This window comes from Copidosoma floridanum, unplaced genomic scaffold (assembly GCF_036245765.1).
Source record: "Copidosoma floridanum isolate Cflo_tuat_1 unplaced genomic scaffold, Cflo_Japanese_pri ptg000005l, whole genome shotgun sequence".
In the NCBI taxonomy this organism is placed as follows: Eukaryota; Metazoa; Arthropoda; class Insecta; order Hymenoptera; family Encyrtidae; genus Copidosoma; species Copidosoma floridanum.
Genome location: NW_028321882.1, coordinates 11,839,093 through 11,857,983, shown reverse-complemented (window position 1 = coordinate 11,857,983; position 18,891 = coordinate 11,839,093). Strand labels below are relative to the sequence as shown.

General features: G+C 35.0%; 1 protein-coding gene across 3 annotated transcripts in view; it reads right to left on the bottom strand.

Annotated features, from left to right (window-relative positions):
• LOC106638556 (uncharacterized) overlaps positions 1-9,366 on the bottom strand; it is a 111,692-nt gene extending 102,326 nt beyond the window's left edge. Inside the window, exons 1-5 of one of the 3 annotated variants that reach the window (XM_014351810.2) lie at positions 8,754-9,366; positions 8,060-8,582; positions 7,730-7,976; positions 7,518-7,649; positions 6,879-7,450 (exon numbers count right to left, since the gene is read on the bottom strand). In XM_014351810.2, the coding sequence (XP_014207296.2) occupies positions 6,879-7,450; positions 7,518-7,649; positions 7,730-7,976; positions 8,060-8,506 (1,398 nt within the window). In that variant the 5' untranslated portion in view covers positions 8,507-8,582; positions 8,754-9,366. Of the gene's footprint in view, positions 1-6,878; positions 7,451-7,517; positions 7,650-7,729; positions 7,977-8,059; positions 8,692-8,753 lie in introns of those variants that run through there. The other 2 variants (XM_089598138.1, XM_089598137.1) reach the window with 2 other exon arrangements.
• Between the last annotated feature and the right edge of the window lie 9,525 nt (positions 9,367-18,891).

Sequence of the window (18,891 nt, the reverse complement as noted above, 5' to 3'; positions counted from 1 at the left end):
CTCGGCTTCGCCCGACACTTACTAAATAAAATACCGTAGTGTGTTGACAAGTCATGTGAAACGTTTTCAGTTAGAAATTTTACACATGTTCCTGACACATCTCAGAACAAAAATCTTTTTTTTAAAAACATATTTTTTCGGAATCCATATAGTTTATTTGGTCAAATAATAAGGTGAAAAAATTCAAAAAATATAATTATGCTGAAAAGTACCGTGCGTTCTTTATGCCATAAAATAATCGGTGGCCATAAGTAGCCGTTGATTTGCAGTTTTACTTGTGTAATTCACGAAAAGGACTATTTTTTAAAGTTGTTAAGATTTTAAACTCTCAAAAAATTCATATAACAAAAAAAAATTTTTTTCTTATCTCACAACTTTATTACCAGAGCAACAAAGTCCTGGACCTTAAACCCTACATTTTTTTGCCACAAAAACACAAATACATTTTATACTTATTTAAAAATCTGAAGTACGATCTTTAAACATTTCAGAGATTGCTGTGAGGGTACAATGAAAAGCTGATCTCTCACGTAATGGATTCTTTATTAGTCGATTTTGACGCTGCTGTTCAAATCTCGATAAATTTTCTGCGTAAGTTTCTTGACGCCTAAGTAAAATTGTATTTATTAGATACATTTGAAGTTTTTCTTCCAATTCACCCTCTTGCGACTTTTGGCATGCTTAAAATTTTTGTGAACCCTAAAGGCTGTTTTCTGTCAACTTTGTTAAGTTCTAATATACTTGTTGGTGAGGTCATTTGACTTATAATTACCCTAAAAAAGACCAGTGAGCTTCTTAAGTAAACTCTTTCTCGACAGAAGTTTACAGCAATTGTGGCTGCCTAGAAACCTCAGGGTGATCGTCTCTGGTCTGCTGTTGAAGACCCAGACTGATTGGGAGAAAAATTACAAAGTCCGAAGCTTTGGGGCTAGTTGTAGTGCTCTTTCCCAACGTCTCCCGGTGTAAAGTCCAAGACGTTGGTGTCTAAAGCACCTTTTTTATTCGCAGATTCAGTTGTTTTGGTGATCTTAGATGGGGAGATTGGTTAGTGATACTTGTCCAGTGGAGGCTATCCCGTTGGCTCAAGTTTTTTTTCCTTCATAACTGTTATAGGTTTGCCCAGCGCAGACCTTGGAGAGGATCAGTGATTCCTGGTTGAATGCTTAGAGTCGAGAGGGTAATACATATAGGGTCGTCGGTCACCGGGTTTTTCAGCCTTGCGAAGAACAACTCCGCAGGTGACGTCTGCCAGTGAATGGCTGACTTGGTTTAATAGTGCCCGTCTTTAGTTAATATAGTATTTTAGTTGACGAATCGCTTCCGGAAATGGCAGTAAAAATGTATTTGTTGGCAAGGTAGTTTACACTTAGGTGGCCCCTAAAAAGAACCGATAAGATTGATGGTTCAGTAGGGAAAGTAAATACTTATAATGGCCCTAAAAAGCGCCAGTGGTGAAACTTCCAGCTATTCGTTATTCCTGATGATGAAGAGCTGGCTACGGGTAGCTTGATTCTTACCCTGGGAGTCTCTATGTACGGAGACTGTTATGAAGGGAGGTACGCCGCTGACCAAAGATTATCTCGTCTTCGGGGCGTTCCCCGGATAACCAACCGCTCAGCGTTAGACGGGAACATGTGGGTAAGCGCGTTGGCGACGCGACGACTAAGAAGGTAGCTGTTGTGGCTGCCCGTGTCCCTCAGAGCTGTTTTCCCTGGCTTATATTTGTAGCTAAAAATCCTCTGACTGCACCAGGCAGGATGGTGGAGTTGCCACACAACTCTGAAGAGCTGATGCAGATTGTGCTCTGGCTAGATATGTCTCCTAGTATTGTGCCAGAAGCGTCATCGGTTCGAACGATTTTTTTTTTGATCGCGCTCGTCGAGATTCAGGGTGATTGGAGACCTGGTTTTCTTCCCCCTTAGAGAAGAGAGTCGTCCGTAACCGGAGTATCCAGCTGCAAGACTATCATCTACATTCTCAATGCAGCTCATTGAACTGTCGAAGTACGACTGCATCAGATATCTAGACGCTCCGGCGTATTATAATCACACTTATTTAATTCTGTTGCAGGTAGCCTCGATTTTATGTCAACGCCACCTAGCGGATTTTACTGAACTAAAGTGAAAAGCTGGCGTATTTTTGCAAAGCTTTGAGCTCATTTATTGCTATTGCTATTACATTTTTTAAATTAAAAGTATACTTAAACCATATAGGAAGTATCATGAATCAGTGTGCAAAATTTCAGCAAAATCGGTTCAGTTGTTTTCGCGGTTAGCGATTACAACGGTTTTAGCGACTTTGCTTTATATATTAGTAAGATTGGATCCTGTAAAGTCCTGAAATTACGCACCGTTTTACCACCGGATGGCGCCAATAGACTTGCACACAGCGAATAGTGGTAAAATGTCATTATCGTAATTTGTCATTGACAAGAATTTCACATTTTCTACCTTCATCAAGACAAAATTTCGATTCTTTAAATTTTTTATATCGAAATGTCTTGAAGTTAAGTTAAATACCTACTTAACTGTATAAGAAAAAGAAAATCTTAAAAAATTTTCCGTAGTACATATTGTTGCTCGAATTGTGTCTCTCAACTTAGTTAATTTCAAACTTTTTATGCAAATTCTTGCAGTACAATGGCTTTTTCGACTTCAGTGGGGTCACTACTGACGTCTTCTACCGTTAATTGTAGGGACTTTGTTTAAAAACCTGCAAGATGGTTAAAAATTTGACAAACTTTTTTTGCGACAGTCTTTTTTTTCGTGAAGTTGAAATAATAATGAAATCAATTATTTCAATCACATAGTAAGTACAAGTTATAAATGCGCGGAAAACATTTTAAGATAATTATTTTGTGTAGGAATCTATTTTTTAAGACAATTTATCATCACCGTAACTGTCATTACTGTAACCCCAAAAAATGAATTTTACTGTTAATTATTTAAACACATATATTTTTTCACGTATGTTACAGATTTAAGGATTCCGAATGCCCCCAATTTGGAGAAAAAGCATATAAAGTTACGTAAAATTAAAAAATTTCGAAGTTGATGAAGAAGAAAGAAAATCAAAAGCGAGAAAAGTGAAACATGTAGCTAGTAGAAGAAATTTAAAAAAAAAACGTCACAGAAGAAGGAATAAAATTAGCCTAAAATAAATACCAAGTAAAAAAGTGGCGTGATAAACTTAAAGAAAATTCTGAAAAACATCAAAATTATCTCAATTCTAAAAAAGTGCGTCATTACCGTAACCACCAAAAATCTTAAAATTGTATGTACTCAATGATGATTACGTACGTAGGAAGTACCACTACTTTTTTCTCTCAGTTTTTACCATACCAATCATGGTAGAACGAAAAAAAGTGATAAGACTTATTTCGTCAGGGGTCAAAATGACTCTAATCACCCAAGTTTTTTTACAATGAACTATATACATAGAGTATTTTAACGTGAATGGCTGATTTTGTGTCCAAAGCGCATGCTACTACAAGAAACTAAAATTAAATGTTCAAATTGCGTGAAGTTATGTTGAAGGTGCTAAGCTTTTTTGGAAAAAACGTTCAAGCAGATATATTGACTCCTAAATAAAATAACTAAGAAAATATAGTCAAAATGTAACTTCCATACCCTACGTCCCAATCTCAATTCCTCACCTAAAAGCTCCTACGAGAAAAAAAATGAGCTTTTCTGCCATATGCTTACACATACATCGTCAAGTACAGACGTCGTATGTCACCTTTATGCCATAATAACATAAATTTTAAATCTATAAACGAGAGTTTTGATCAAATACCAAATTTCCTTCGATTCGAACTGAAATGTCGGTTATAGCGGAAATGACTTTGAAAACCACACTGTTGGGTTTCGTAACACTTTTTAGTGGTTACTTTTCTTATCTCATATCACAACATGTCAAACGCACAAATTGAAGCTGTCAAAAACTTTAATCTCTTCAAACGATACAATTTCCAATTTTCGTGTACGAAAGTTTTGGTCACTTCCGTCGACCCCTGGCCCTAGCACTCTGTTACTCACACAAATAAGTAAAATTTTTATTCTTCTACTATTTATTGAGGACAGATGTTTCGTAAGCGGAAAATTGTGTATGTTAAGTCTACGAGCCAGTGTCTCGAGATCGTGCTGAGAACTCGCGCACACTTGTGCGCAGCCGGCCTCCGATTGGCCGAGCGACTGCGCGTCGTTTGAACGTCCAAAACTCAAAGACACAGCGCTCAAAGCCCGAACACATAAAACCCAAATGCCTAATCCCAAACGACCCAGTGCGCTTACTTGGCCGCACTTTTCTTCATTTATTAATTACCAAAATCCCAAGCGGCTAATCCCCAACGACCCAGTGCGCTTACTTGGCCGCACTTTTATTTTATTTATTAATTACCAAAATCCCAATCGGCTAATCCCTAACGACCCAGTGCGGTTATTTAAATAAAATAAAAGTGCGGCCAAGTAAGCGCACTGGGTTGTTGGGGATTAGCCGCTTGGGATTTTGGTAATTAATAAATGAAGAAAAGTGCGGATAAGTAAGCGCACTGGGTCGTTGGGGATTAGCCACTCGAGATTTTTCTTATTAATAAATAAAGAAAAGTGCGGCCAAGTAAGCGCACTGGGTCGTTGGAGATTAGCCGCTTGGGATTTTGGTAATTAATAAATAAAATAAAAGTGCGGCCAAGTAAGCGCACTGGGTTGTTGGGGATTAGCCGCTTGAGATTTTTCTTACCAATAAATAAAAAAAAGTGCGGCCAAGTAAGCGCACTGGGTCGTTTGGGATTAGGCATTTGGGTTTTATGTGTTCGGGCTTTGAGCGCTGTGTCTTTGAGTTTTGGACGTTCAAACGACGCGCAGTCGCTCGGCCAATCGGAGGCCGGCTGCGCACAAGTGTGCGCGAGTTCTCAGCACGATCTCGGCACACTGCTACGAGCCGCAATAAAATGGTAAAAGTGTCTCCTTTTCTAGCTTTCGTGCATCGGAACTTCCTGAAACTTTTTTTACAGTATAACTGGGCTAAAACATGAGACACATGCCTCGGCATTTGGTCTAACTGGCTTTTTTTGGTTAGATAGATCGATAAATATCGATTTCTCTTCCATCACTAGTAGCGAAGGAGTGCACTATTTTAGATGGTCCAAAATAGTATCAAATGACTGCTGGAACGAAGCTTTATCGATTACAAAAAAACTTATTGAATTTAGTACCACTAATTGAAAGTTATAGGGATTTTTTTAAATTACATAATTCCGGCAAAAAACTACGAAATTTCATTTTTAACGATTTTTATTGCTCCTCCTTAAACAGCTATAACTTTTAAATAGAGGCACTAAATGAAACGAAATTTTTTTTGAATCGATAGAGTTTAATCCTATCTCTAACTTCATTTGGGTTAAAATACTTTAAGGAAGTTGCCTACCTTTTTTTTTTTTTTTTTTTTTTTTTTAGTAGCTAACTACGTTATCGATGTCAAGTCGATGGCTGGCAACCATATTATTTACATTCAAAGTTGTCTGCTTCTGCTCTCAGCTAAACTAAACAAAAATATCACTGGAAAGGTAGATATGTTTCGAAAAGTAGGTGGAATCAGACACACCCTTTCACTTTTTTAAAATACCGCCCAGTGACACTACAGCTCCGAGGTGTAGCTTCTGCTGGCTGTAGATGCAACGTTGCCACATGTTTTTGATTTATGTTATTTTTGTTACTCTGTTACAAATATTTCCGTAATATCAATTATAACAACAGTTGGTACTTTGCATAATTGTTTTTCACACTTCATTCTCTCTACAGCTCAAATTTTGTTGTTCTGTGTGATTTCCATCACACTTTTTAATCAAAAATTTTCAGCTGTTCCCTAAGAGCATGTGATAACCATTGCATTTTCATTGTCACATTTCTCAATAATTAGTATTATAACGTATGTTTTTAAAAAACGTGTATATTTTAGACGCTCTTAATATTCAAATTTTCGATTTTCATCGACTTCTGTTATTATTTTTAATAAGTAGGCAACGTCCTTAACTATACAAGCAGTTTAGTTGCACGCATTATAAATAGACGTATTTTTTTCGAAAATTGACTAAAATTGACTCATACAAAAGACCGTTTATTTTTTTACTCAAAAACTTTGTAGTAGAATCGCTTTAGATACTTGTTGTGGATGATATTTGAGATGAAACTACTATGAATAATAATTTTTTTAAACAACTTTTTTTTTAACGATTCTTCAAGTAATTTTAAGCCACTTACGGTAGAATCACCCATACACGAATTATCTGATTTTTTTTGCTCGTGTCGTCTTATCTGATAGACTTATTTGGCCCCATCACAAATTTTTTTTCAAAAAGTCATTGTTATAAAAATAAAACTACAGTCGGAAAAGGCATGAAATACATTTTGTTACGTAATTTAATCGCCACTAAGTGTTGTCAGTCGTAAAAAATAAAAGTTTCATATTAGTAATACTAAGAAACGAACACTAACACCAAATACAGCATAATTTATCAATACATCATGAGACGCGACTACTACCGCCAAAGAACCCTTACAAAAGTAAATGAAGTGGCTAAAGTTAAAAATCAAACCTCTACCATTTCATGAGTTCAAAAGAAAACCGTGAAATTTAGCGCCATTCTACAATATAAAAAAGCATCATGTGGCAATAACTGGAACTAAAACCTCTTCCACGCGTCTCATGACGAATAACAACAGAAACTTATTCTTCCTAGAAGCCTATATAGATTTAGCTAGCTCTAAATTTATCGCTTGAAGATATATATAATAAAAAAATAAAAAAACTAGCAATATTAATAGTGTGAAAATAAGAAGTAAGAAAATTCAGTATAGGGCTCCAAATGTCATTGAACTGACCTTATAAACCGTGTTGCGGACATTATCGATACTGGCAGCTTTTCTCCTCTTAATTCTCTCAGCTATATTTTCTACAGCTGCAAATTCGAACACGGGACGTGAACGCTCTGAGGGCAAGTCAAACTTATTAAGAGAAGGTCCTAATGGATCTGGAATATGTTGCCAATCAGAGTTATTTAACAAATCAACGTTAACATGATCGTCATTGTCCTCATGGTCAATCTGCACCACTTCAACATCCTTACGAAGTTCTGTCTTTTTGTTCTCTATTGCTGAGGGTATCAAACCATTCCGTCTGTTGTTTCCGAGATTTATCGTTTGCTTGGCTTTATTATAAACTGTGTTATCTTTTTTGTTACATACAGTGCCATTTACGATCTTGCTGCATGAATTTTTCATGCAGTTTTCATTACTGTCACAAGACAAAGCGTTGCTGATGTCTATTTTAATGCACTCTTTCATCTCAATCTTTTTAATGGCTCGTGATGACAGTCTTTCAACTTTATAATGCTCAATTTTTTTTGTTTCTTGCTGCCTTAGAAAATCAGTCAATGCCCACTGTCCCACAATTCCTGTAATAACAGAATACACTAAGAATATTCTTAATACATTTTTTTTTAATTAACTGAGATTATTTACTTTTAAAAGCACTCAAAGCACAACCAAAAACTTTTTTTGAATGAGTAGGCACTGGAGGGTTTGGCACGACTTTTGATATTTTTTTTAACAACGGTATAACTCGTATTAATTTTGGCTCCAGTTGTTTTCCATCTGAAATCATGTGTTCATTAAATATATTTTGGTTCTGTTGTTAAGCGAGTATAATTATTACAGTATTAAGTAAAGTTTACCTAGAATTTTGAAGGGTGTCCGAGGTAATGCTTTAATTGGTTTGAAGTGGTGAAATTCTTGGTTCATACTGTCATGACTACCAGAACTTTTAGCACTTCCTATTCTTTCTTCATCATCTACATTAATTGCTGTCATACAAATTTCTACACCTAATTTCTTTTTTTTTTTATTAAGAACGTCACTGGGTACATGAAGTTCTTCTTCACTTTGATGCCCATAAATTTTAGACGAAGCAATACGTTTATCCTGGAACATTGTAATAAATTATTTAAATTGTTGTATAAAAGATAAGAACAGAGTAAAACCCTTATAAAATTTTATTTCCTGACCACAGCAGCAGAACAGGTTGAATCGTATAACGGATTCGACTTGTTTACAAGTTTGGTTACAGCAGTATGTATTACTACAATTTTTTCAGAGGCAAATTTTTTAGATGACTCTTTAGGTGTATTGTTAAATTTGTGCTTTACATTGATTGACAAGAACCTCTCAGATCTAGTGTTTGATGTAACAGCCATATTTTTTTTCTTGTCCTCTAATATTTTTAACTCAGTGGGTATAATTTCACTGGCACTTACTTTTGTTACATTATTTAATTTCATTCTGGTAGAACTCTCTCGCCTTTCGTTCACATTTTCAATGTCTGGCTTTGCAAGTGCCTTAGCAAAAATATGATCTTTAGTTAGCTGCAACATTTTCTTCTGTTTCTTGTCTTCTTGGGGTTTCTTTATGTAGACTTCACTGGCTAATTTTTCTTTCTTACGCTGACGCTTCATTTCTTTCTTTGGTAATAGTAGCTATAGCGCATATTTCTTTGTCTTTTTACCTGCACCAATTGGGCAAGCTCAAAATCTATAATATTAATACATTACCAGAAGAATGTAATATTCACCACTAATGAGTAAGTAATACTTAAAATCTAATTATATCTATGTGTAAAGGCAAATCATTATATCAAAAAACACCTGTAGTATTAAATTTGGAATAACAATTCAAATATTTAAAAAAGAGAAAATTTTTTACCAATTTACTTATGACTGTGATAGGGTAACCAAACAACTCCGGAATCAAATCATAAAAATTCATAATTCGCTAAGCTTAATTGGCATGATAAAGGTTCTACAGAATTTTTTTACAAAATAATCAATTGGTAGGAAAGATAAAACACTACAGAAAACCAAAATAAAATGTAAAACGGCGATTTCAGTAAAAGTTTTTAATAATTGGAGTAAGCTAAGGCCAATTCATTAATATACAAACGGATTGTAAAAAGTATCTGTCATATCAACAAAGCAAGATATACAGTGGGAAATGCAAATATGACTTATATAATGGTAAGTACACGAGCAGGTATTTGAGAATAGTAACTACAATAACAGTTTGTTAACAAAACTCTGATAATTGATAACAAAAATCGGGAACGTTCATATCATCACTGCAATCATTATAATTACTACTAAGTCAAAAGAGAGACAAATAACGTAACAGCGCAGGGCAATGCGAATTTACAATGGGAAACCCGTAATTTCTACTTGTATACTTAACAAGCACTCAAGCTAATCAACCCAGCAATCATAAATTAACCAACAATCAGCGCATATACTTCACTATTATCTCAAACTGTCTACTGCATTAACCGTAATATTTCTGTCTCACTCCCTTTCACCAAATCTAAACAAGGAATGTAAGGATCTGAGATTCCACAGTCTTGTTAACTAAGAGCTGAGCCTGAAATGTGTAAAGAAAAACAATGCCGCAACTCTCACAAAAGTTAAAAAACGTTTTAGTAAATATAATTCCTAATAAGTTTTAAAATTTCTTTTCTTAACAACAAGTTTTTTAAAAATATAAAATGTGCAATTTAATCCATACCATGAGAATGTTTGCCATGTTTGACCTCAAAGTTTGAGGGGTTGGGTTAGGCCTTAGAGATATATTCTGTAAGGGTTAGGCGGATTCGATATCAGGGAGCTGTTCACATAGACATTTTTTGCTTAATTCAATGTGAACGTTCATATTGAAAAGGGGGTTCCGCTGTTCCGCTAAACTTAAAGTGAGTAAACAGACTGAACAGACCTATACCTCTTTATTCTATGGTCGCAACTATATGTTGACTGACAGAGAACACAGTATAGGTCTGTTCAGTCTGTTCACTCAATTTGAGTTTAGCGGAACAGTGGAACACCCTTTTCAATATGAACGTTGAACGTTCACAATAAAATAAGCAAAAAATGTCTATGTAAATAGCTCCCAGAACTATCTCCCTAAATCGTATATATAGCTATACGATCTATTGCATTGAGATAATATCTCTATGATTCTAATATCTCTATGATCTATTGAGAATGTTCCGTCGAGCAGACAGCACAGCAGTAAAGGGGCTTTAACAAAGACACGCAAAAATTCAAAATTGTAATATTAATAACACAAGTGACTATCACCCAAGGACTCGGGGTGCTTACTGGCCACTCTTTAAAATAAATAATTATTAATAAATAACACAAGCGCCTATTACCTGATAGCTTGGGGAGCTCACTGGCCACTACGTTAAATAAATAAATATTATTAACACAAGCGCCTATCACCTGATGACCTGGGGAGCTTACTGGCCACTCTGTTTAATAAATAATTATCACTAACACAAGCGCCTATTCCCTCATGACCCGGGGCGCTTACTGGCCACTCTTTAAAATAAATAATTATTAATAAATAACACAAGCGCCTATTACCTGATAACCTGGGGAGCTTACTGGCCACTCTGTTAAATAAATAATTATTATTAACACAAGAGCCTATCACCTGATGACCTGAAAAGCTTACTGGCCACTCTGTTACATAAATAATTATTATTATAACACAAGCGCCTATAACCTCATGACACGGAGCGCTTACTGTCCACTATTTTTAATGAATAATAATTAATGAATAACACAAGCGCCTATTACCTAATAACCTGGAAAGCTTACTGACCACTCTGTTAAAAAAATAATTATTATTAACACAAGCACCCATCACCTCATGACTCAGGGCGCTTACTGGCCACTCTTTTAAATAAACAGTTGTTATTAAATAACACAAGCGCCTATCACCTATTAATCTAGGAAGCTTACTGGCCAATATGTTAAATGAATAATTATTATTAACACGAGCACCTATCACCCAATGACCCGGGGCGCTTCCTGCCCACTCTTTTAAATTAATGATTATTGATAAATAACACAAGCACCTATCACCTGATAACCCGGAAAGCTTACTGGACACTCTGTTAAATAAATAATTATTATTAACACATGCGCCGATCACCTCATGACCTGGAGAGCCTACCGGCCACTCTGTTAGATGAAAAATTATTAATAAATAACACAAGCACCTATCACTTAATGACCTGGGGAGCTAACTGGCCACTCTATGGAATAAATAATTATTATTAACACAAGCACCTATCACCTAACGACCGGGGGCGCTTACTGGCCTCTTTTTTAAATAAATGATTATTAATAAATAACACAAACACCTACTATCACCTCATGACCCGAGGCGCTTACTAGCCACATTTTTAAATAAATAATACAAGCGCCTATCACCTGATAACCTAGGAAGCTTACTGGCCACTCGGTTAAATAAATAGTTATTATGAACACAAGCGCCGAACACCTTATGACCCGGGGCGCTTACTGGCCACTCTTTTAAATAAATGATTATAAATAAATAACACAAGCACCTGTCACCTAATGACCTGGGAAGCTTACTAGCCACTCTGTTAAATAAATAATTATTATTAACACAAGCGCCTATCACACCTCATGACCCGGGGAGCTTACTGGCCTCTCAGTTAAATAAATAATTATTATTAACACAAGCGCCTATCACCTCATGACCCAGGGCGCTTACTGTCCACTTTTTTAAATAAATAATTATCAATAAATAACACTAGTGCCTAACACCAGATAACCTGGGGAGCTTACTGTCCACTCTTTTAAATGAAAAATTATTAATAAATAACACAAGCGCCTATCATCTGATGACCTAAAGAGCTTACTGGCCACTATGTTAAATAAATAATTATTATTAACACAAGCGCAATCACCTCATGACCTAGGGAGAGCCTACTGGCCACTCTGTTAAATAAATAATTATTAATAAATAACACAAGCCCCTATTACCTGATGACCTAAGGAGCATGTTGGCCACTCTGTGTAATAAATAATTATTATTAACACAAGCACCTATCACCTAATGATCCAAGGCGCTTACTGGCCGCTCTTTTAAATATATAATTATTTATTAATAACACAAGCACCTATCACCTGATGACCCGGGGCGCCTACTGGCCACTCTTGTGAATTAATAATTATTAATAAATAACACAAGCACCTATCATCTGATGACCCAGGGAGCTTATAAGCAATTATTATATATAATTGTTGTGTGGGTATGGGCCCTTGCGTTATTAATTTATCAATCATGAATATGTAAAACGATCAGTACGTACCCTCATTTAAATGGGTACAAGCACTTGCATGATTACTTCATTTATAGTAAATCAAGTAAGCAGCTAATATGTGCCCTGGGTGGTGTGAAGATAGGAGCTTAATTGCATTATTCTTTTATTAGTAATAAATAATCAAAGCAACCAGAAAGCTCCTTTAGTTGTGTGGAAGCAGGCCCTTGTGTTATTACTTTATTAATCATAAATAATTGAAACGACCAATAAGCGCCCTGGGTTGTGTGGAAATAGGCACTTGCGTTATTATTTTATTTATAGTGAATGAAGTAAGCAACTAAGAAACGCCGATGGTTGTGTAGAAATAGGCACTTTGTTTATCATTTTATTAGTCATAAATAATTAAAGCGATCACTCAGCTCCCCTCGTTGTGTCGGGATGATTGACGCTTGCGTTATTAGCTCATTCATAGTAAATTAAGTAAGAAACTAATAAACGCCCCTAGTTAAGTGGAAAAAGGCACTTGCGTTATTATTTTTCTAATCATAAATAAAAAAAATAACTAGTAAGTTTTCCTGGTTGTAAGGGGATAGGCGCTTGCATTATGATTTTATTTATACTAAATTAAGTAAGCAACCAATAAACGCCCCTAGTTGTGTGGGTACAGGCGATTGCATTATTATTCTATTATGAATAAATTAAGTAAGCAAACAATAAACGCCCCTGTTTGTGTGGGGATAGGCACTTGCGTTATTATTTTATTTATAGTAAATTAAGTAAGCAACTAATAAACGCCATTGGTTGTGTAGAGATAGGCGCTTTGGTTATCATTTTAATAGTCATAAATAATTAAAGCGATCACTAAGCTCCCCTGGTTTTGTGGAGATAGGCGCTTGCATAATTATTTTATTAATAGTAAATTAAGTAAGCAACCAATAAGCGCCCCGGGTTGTGTGGGGATAGGCGCTTGCGTTTTTATTTATTCATAGTTAATTACGGAACGACCGATAAACGCCCCTAGTTGTGTGGAAATAGGCACTTGCGTTATTATATTCCTAATCATAAATAAAAAAAATAGTTAGTCAGTTCCCCTGGTTGTGTCGAGATAGGCGTTTGCCTTATTATTTTATTTATAGTAAATTAAGTAAGCGACCAATTAGCTCCCCTGGTTGTTTGAGATTAGGCACTTGCGTTATTATTTTATTAATTATAAATAAATAGAATAACCAGTAAGTTTTTCTGGTTGTGTGGGGATAGACGCTTTCGTTATCATTTTATTTATAGTAAATTCAGTAAGCAACTATTAAACGCCCCTGGTTGTGTGGGGGTAGGCACTTGCGTTATTATTTTATTTATAGTTAATTCAGTAAGCAACTAATAAGCGCCTGGGGTTGTGTGGGGATAGGCAATTGCGTTATTATTTGATTAATTATGAATAATTAAAACGACCAGTAATTGGCCCGGGTTGTGTGGGAATAGGTATACTTGCAAAATATTATTTGATTTATAGTCAAAATTGAGTAAGCAACCATTATGCGCCTCAGGTTGTGTATTATTCTATTTATAATAAATTTTGTTAGCGACCAGTAAATTTCCCAGGTTGTTTGGGGATAAGCACTTGCATTATTATTTTACTTATCGCAAATTTAGTCAGCGACCAATTAATGCTTCCGGTAACGTTGGGATAGGTCATTTTGTGCGTTGTTATTTTATTTAAAGTAAATTAAGTAAAAGACCAATAAACGCCTATGTTTTTGTGGGAATAGGCGCTTGCGTTATTATATTATGAATTATAAATAATTAAAATGACCCGTAAGTGCTTTGGGTTGTGTAGTGATAGGCGCTTGCATTATTATTTTATTTATAGTAAATTAAGTAAGCAACAAATAAACGCCCATAGTATTGTTTGGGAAAACGCACTTGCGTTAATATTTTATTTATCATAATTAATTAAAACGACTAGTCAGTGCCTTGGATTGTGTGAGGATAGGCACTCACTTAATGTTATTATTAATCAGAAATAATTAAAATGACTTGTAAGTGCCTTGGGTTGTTTGCGGACAGGCCCTTGCATTATTATTTTATCTCAAGTAAAATAAGTAAGTGACTAATAAGCGCCCTGGGTTGTGTGGGGATATGCGCTTGCTTTATTATTTTATTTATAGTAAATTAAGTAAGCAACAAATAAACGCCTTTAGTTGTGTGGGAAAATGCGCTTGCGTTATTATTTTATTTATCATAAATAATTAAAACGACCAGTAAGTGCCTTGGATTGTGCGAGGATAGGCGTTTGCATTATTATTTTATTCATAATAGATTAAGTCAGCAACCAATAAGCGCCCCGGGTTGTGTGGGGATTTGCGCTCGCTTCATGTTATTATCAATCATAACTAATTAAAACGACTTGTAAGTGTCTTGGGTCGTTTGCGGATAGGCCCTTGCATTATTATTTTATTTGTAGTAAAATAAGTAAGCGACCAACAAACGCCCCTGGTTGTGTGGGGATAGGCCTTTGTGTCATTATTTTATTAATCATGAATATTTGAAACGATCAGTAAGTGCCCTGGATTTTGTGGGGATAGGTACTTGCTTTATTTTTTTTTCTACAGTAAATTAAGGTAGGACCTCCACCTAAATCTGGGGTACAAGACTTATGTAATTTTATAGATGTAGACCCACTGAATCCAATGGTACCTTCAGTTATGCCTGATAACGGACAAAATCTCGCTATATCAAAGCTCAAAGTTCGAATGTTTTATACAGGCGCATACAAAAAAACGAGAAAAAAGTTACGTAATCATACATTACGAATGAAAAACAAAAATCTGAGTCAGGTGAGTACATGGAACTTGTAGAGAAAATCCTCTCCTTTCGGATCGTGTTGAGTCCAATATGGGTTGACGGTCAATTTTTCGAGATATTTAACAAAAACGAACGTAAATACTGGTTTTATCATTACGAGAGGAAGTCGGGGAAGCCGCCATATTGATATATGTTAGCGCGCGGTTTTTTAAAAGCAAGTAGTAACAGAAATGCTTGTGGTGACACTTTTTTTTTTGTTTTTTGTGCTTTACCGTAAAATACTTTACTGACAAATATAACGAACAGTGAAATAACTACTCCGTCACATTTGCAGACGTACGTGTTAACGCACTGACGCGGGTACACACGTCGTCTGCATTAACGACACTGCTGCCGAAGTCAAACTCGAACTCACGCAGTAATTTGCCTCGTACGGTCAGAGATTAGAAGGGAGATTGCCAGCGCCTATGTAGAGAGTGTGTGGCTTTTTTTCCACTGATTTGAGCGCCCCGTCGCGGCAGACCAGTCGAACTATGCGCACGTTTACCGCAGCGGAGGGGAAGATCAAATGTGCGTACGATAGGTACCTAGTAGAAAAGGAAGGAATATGTGCGTACATATGTGTATAACTATATACGTTTTGGCTGCCTCCTGCCTGAGCTCTCGAGTCGAGTCCCTCGGCTCCAGAGATTTGTAGGGAGATTGCTGACTGCCATGCTACGGAGTGTGCCCACTTTTTTCCAGTGGTTCGAGCGCCCCGCCGCGGCCAAGCGGCCGAACCAGGCGCACATTTTTTTTTTTATTTGAGAAGCACGGTAGGGGTATGAGAAGAGTGGATTCACGTGGAAATGTCCATATAGGCGCACATTTTGGAGACGCGTGGAAGGGGTATACCGAATGTGCGCCTACGAGAAGAGGAGTGGAAATATCGGCTATATAATAGCTGTATATATCTGAACACACAGCCAAAGCAAGCGACGACACGAGTTTTGCTTTTTTGAGAGTCTTTGGACTCTGCAACTGAGTACATGCTATGTATATATTTAACTGGCTTGCTCTCGCTCTGGCTTCAATGTTATCCATAAATCTTATTTAATTAAATCGTGGAACTAAATGCTCATTATTTATATACACATAATTTTGATTTCAATACATTATGTTTTAACTCTTCCGTACTCTTAAAATTCCCAAATCCATTTATGTTTTCAAAAAATTAACCACTAATTTATTAATTTCACATATCCTAACTTCTGTAAACTGTAGGACAAGCTCCGGAGGATATCCATGAACATATGTGACTTCGAAAGAGATATATCCTGTCCTTCGGATAGCTAAGATGGATAAGGCTTATGCCCCTATATAGATTGTTTTGCACTTAAGGGTTCAAATCCACTTTATGGTAGAAATTTTTTTTTTATTTTTTTATTCAATGTATCATTTTGTCTTCATTTCTTTTATTTGTGTTTAGTTAAAATATATATATGTAGTCAACATTTTTTTTCGGATACATCAAAACAAATTAAATTAATATTGATACTTTAATACAAAGCAATTCTATAATTTTATAATACTAAAATGACTTTTAAGGATTTTAATATAATTTGTGTATTTTAAAACTCCTAAGAAATTGTGAACATCCTATTTACGACAAAAAAAGCCGAAGGCAGAAGAAAACTCATTCTTTTACTACGATTATATCAAATATGATCATTACCAGTAAAGTTCAACTTACATCCAATTATACGTGAATATTTAACTACGTACATATATTATATTTTTGAGCTTATATTTACATCCCTTATCAAAACCTTGTGGTTGTTGCATTGACAAAATTCGTACTACATATATATATATATGTACAAACATAAAAGTAGATTCTTTAGTCTTTATAAATAGTGCGTATTTTAGATTAAAGAGTCTTACAGAGACTGAACGAAGCTTTTTTTATTCAACACATACTAGTTTCAACCACTTGTAACTCAGAGTATGGTTTAAAAAAAAAAATTTTTATTCTGTGTAAACAATTAATCTTTTTACCTATAACCAATTGTTATTGTAATTTTTTAGAAATAGTTACCAAAATTTTTGACAGTGCGTAAATCATATACAGTTAACAAAAATTTTTTTTCCTCTGTTTTGAAGGTAGCACTATATATATTGTTATAGATAAATAACTGTACAAAATATTGAAATTCCACAATTGACATTGCTCTTTTAACTATCGCAATCGATCAATTAATTTTACATCGTATGCAACACACAATGATTCGCATAATTTTTATTCGATTGTTTGTAGTTGATAAGATAAACCATCAAAAAACACCTCTTGCCACACAACGCAAGGCAGCTAATATTTTTTTTTATAGTTATATTAGCTCAGTCGTATTATTGGTATCTTTAACCACGTGACACAGGTTGCTTTTATTAAAAAGTTCGCGGAACTCTCACGACGAGTAGCTTAACTTTAAAATCTGTAAAATGCCTTTTTTATAGCTCTACATATTAATTATTGATAATCATAGCTGAGTTAATTTTTCATAAAGAAGTACGCACTTAACTACAATAAACAATAATAGTTTGAATACTTCACGATTTTAAGAATAAAATGGAAAACTAGAATAAATAATTGGTCGATTTTTTCAGAAAACTGCAGATTTTTGAAAGATTTTGCACTACAAATGTATATGTTGATACTATTTTGAGGGGGTTGTCGTGGTACAGTCAATTTCAAAATTGAATTTTCGTGTTAGAAATGTTTTTGTTGTGATTATTCTTAACAAAACAGGTAAATAATTTAAAAATTAGGTGTAAGTAACAGAAAAATGCCCAGGAAAGTAAACACAAACGTTAAAACAACAAATTAACCTAACTTTCGCCTCGGACTGTACCACTATATAGGTATTCTAGTAACGTTGTAACTGAACTTTAAACTGTTATATTTTAAAAACAGTGAAGCTAGGCTTCCTCAATTTTAGTATACTTATTTCAACTATAATAAGCCCTAACATATAAATTTATTAAAAGATTCTTGAAAAAATTTTAAAAGTTATGAGTAAAAACGTGCATTTTCCGACAAGTCCGTCTAAAAGCATGTGTATAAGTGGCCAACTTCGCGATTTTATTTCTCTAAAACGGTGAAACTCGGTTCTTTGAAATTTCAACATGTTATTTATGATACTGAAACAAACCTATACAAATTTTTTCAGAAGTTTCTTAAAACAATGAAATATCACAACATCCCCGTAACTTAATCGAAGTTTTTGGTAGCAGAAATAGACCCAGACTCAGTTTTTACTAATATAGAAATTCGTAGTTAAAAAATTTTGTTAGTTCTCACAATTCTTGATTCTAAATAATTTATCACGTTAGCATAATAAAGAGTCTTCTCAGAGTAATAGGCGTAAAAGAGCCTTTTCAAACTGAATATAAGAAAGAGCCTTTAATTTTTATTTCTCCGATTTTAAGTTGGTACTACATTTATGTGTGTATGTATATAATTGATCTATTAAAATGCATACATTACTACCTTAAAATAGAAGTAAACAAATTAGTTAAAAAGGCATTGATATCTTTTTGTTAAACTCCTCGTTTTGCTCTCAAGTATAGAATAAATGTGTGGATTCGTACAGGGGTACGAGACCAACCGAGAGCTGGGTGAGGAGCAAATAAGAACTCAAAAATGTCAAAGAATAATCTTGAGCGATGATTCGTTGGGCTCAATCATACCAATCGACGCCAACACCTCAGTGCGAGTGTACCTCTGTATAAAAAGGCTTTTTCTTTTAGTTTAAGAGGACTTTATTCTACCCGAAAATTTAAAAAGGCTCTTTCTTGACTTAAACTCTAAAAAGACTCTTTCTTGCACTCACCCGATTGTATCATTGTTAAAAGTATTACGATGCTTTTCCTGCATTC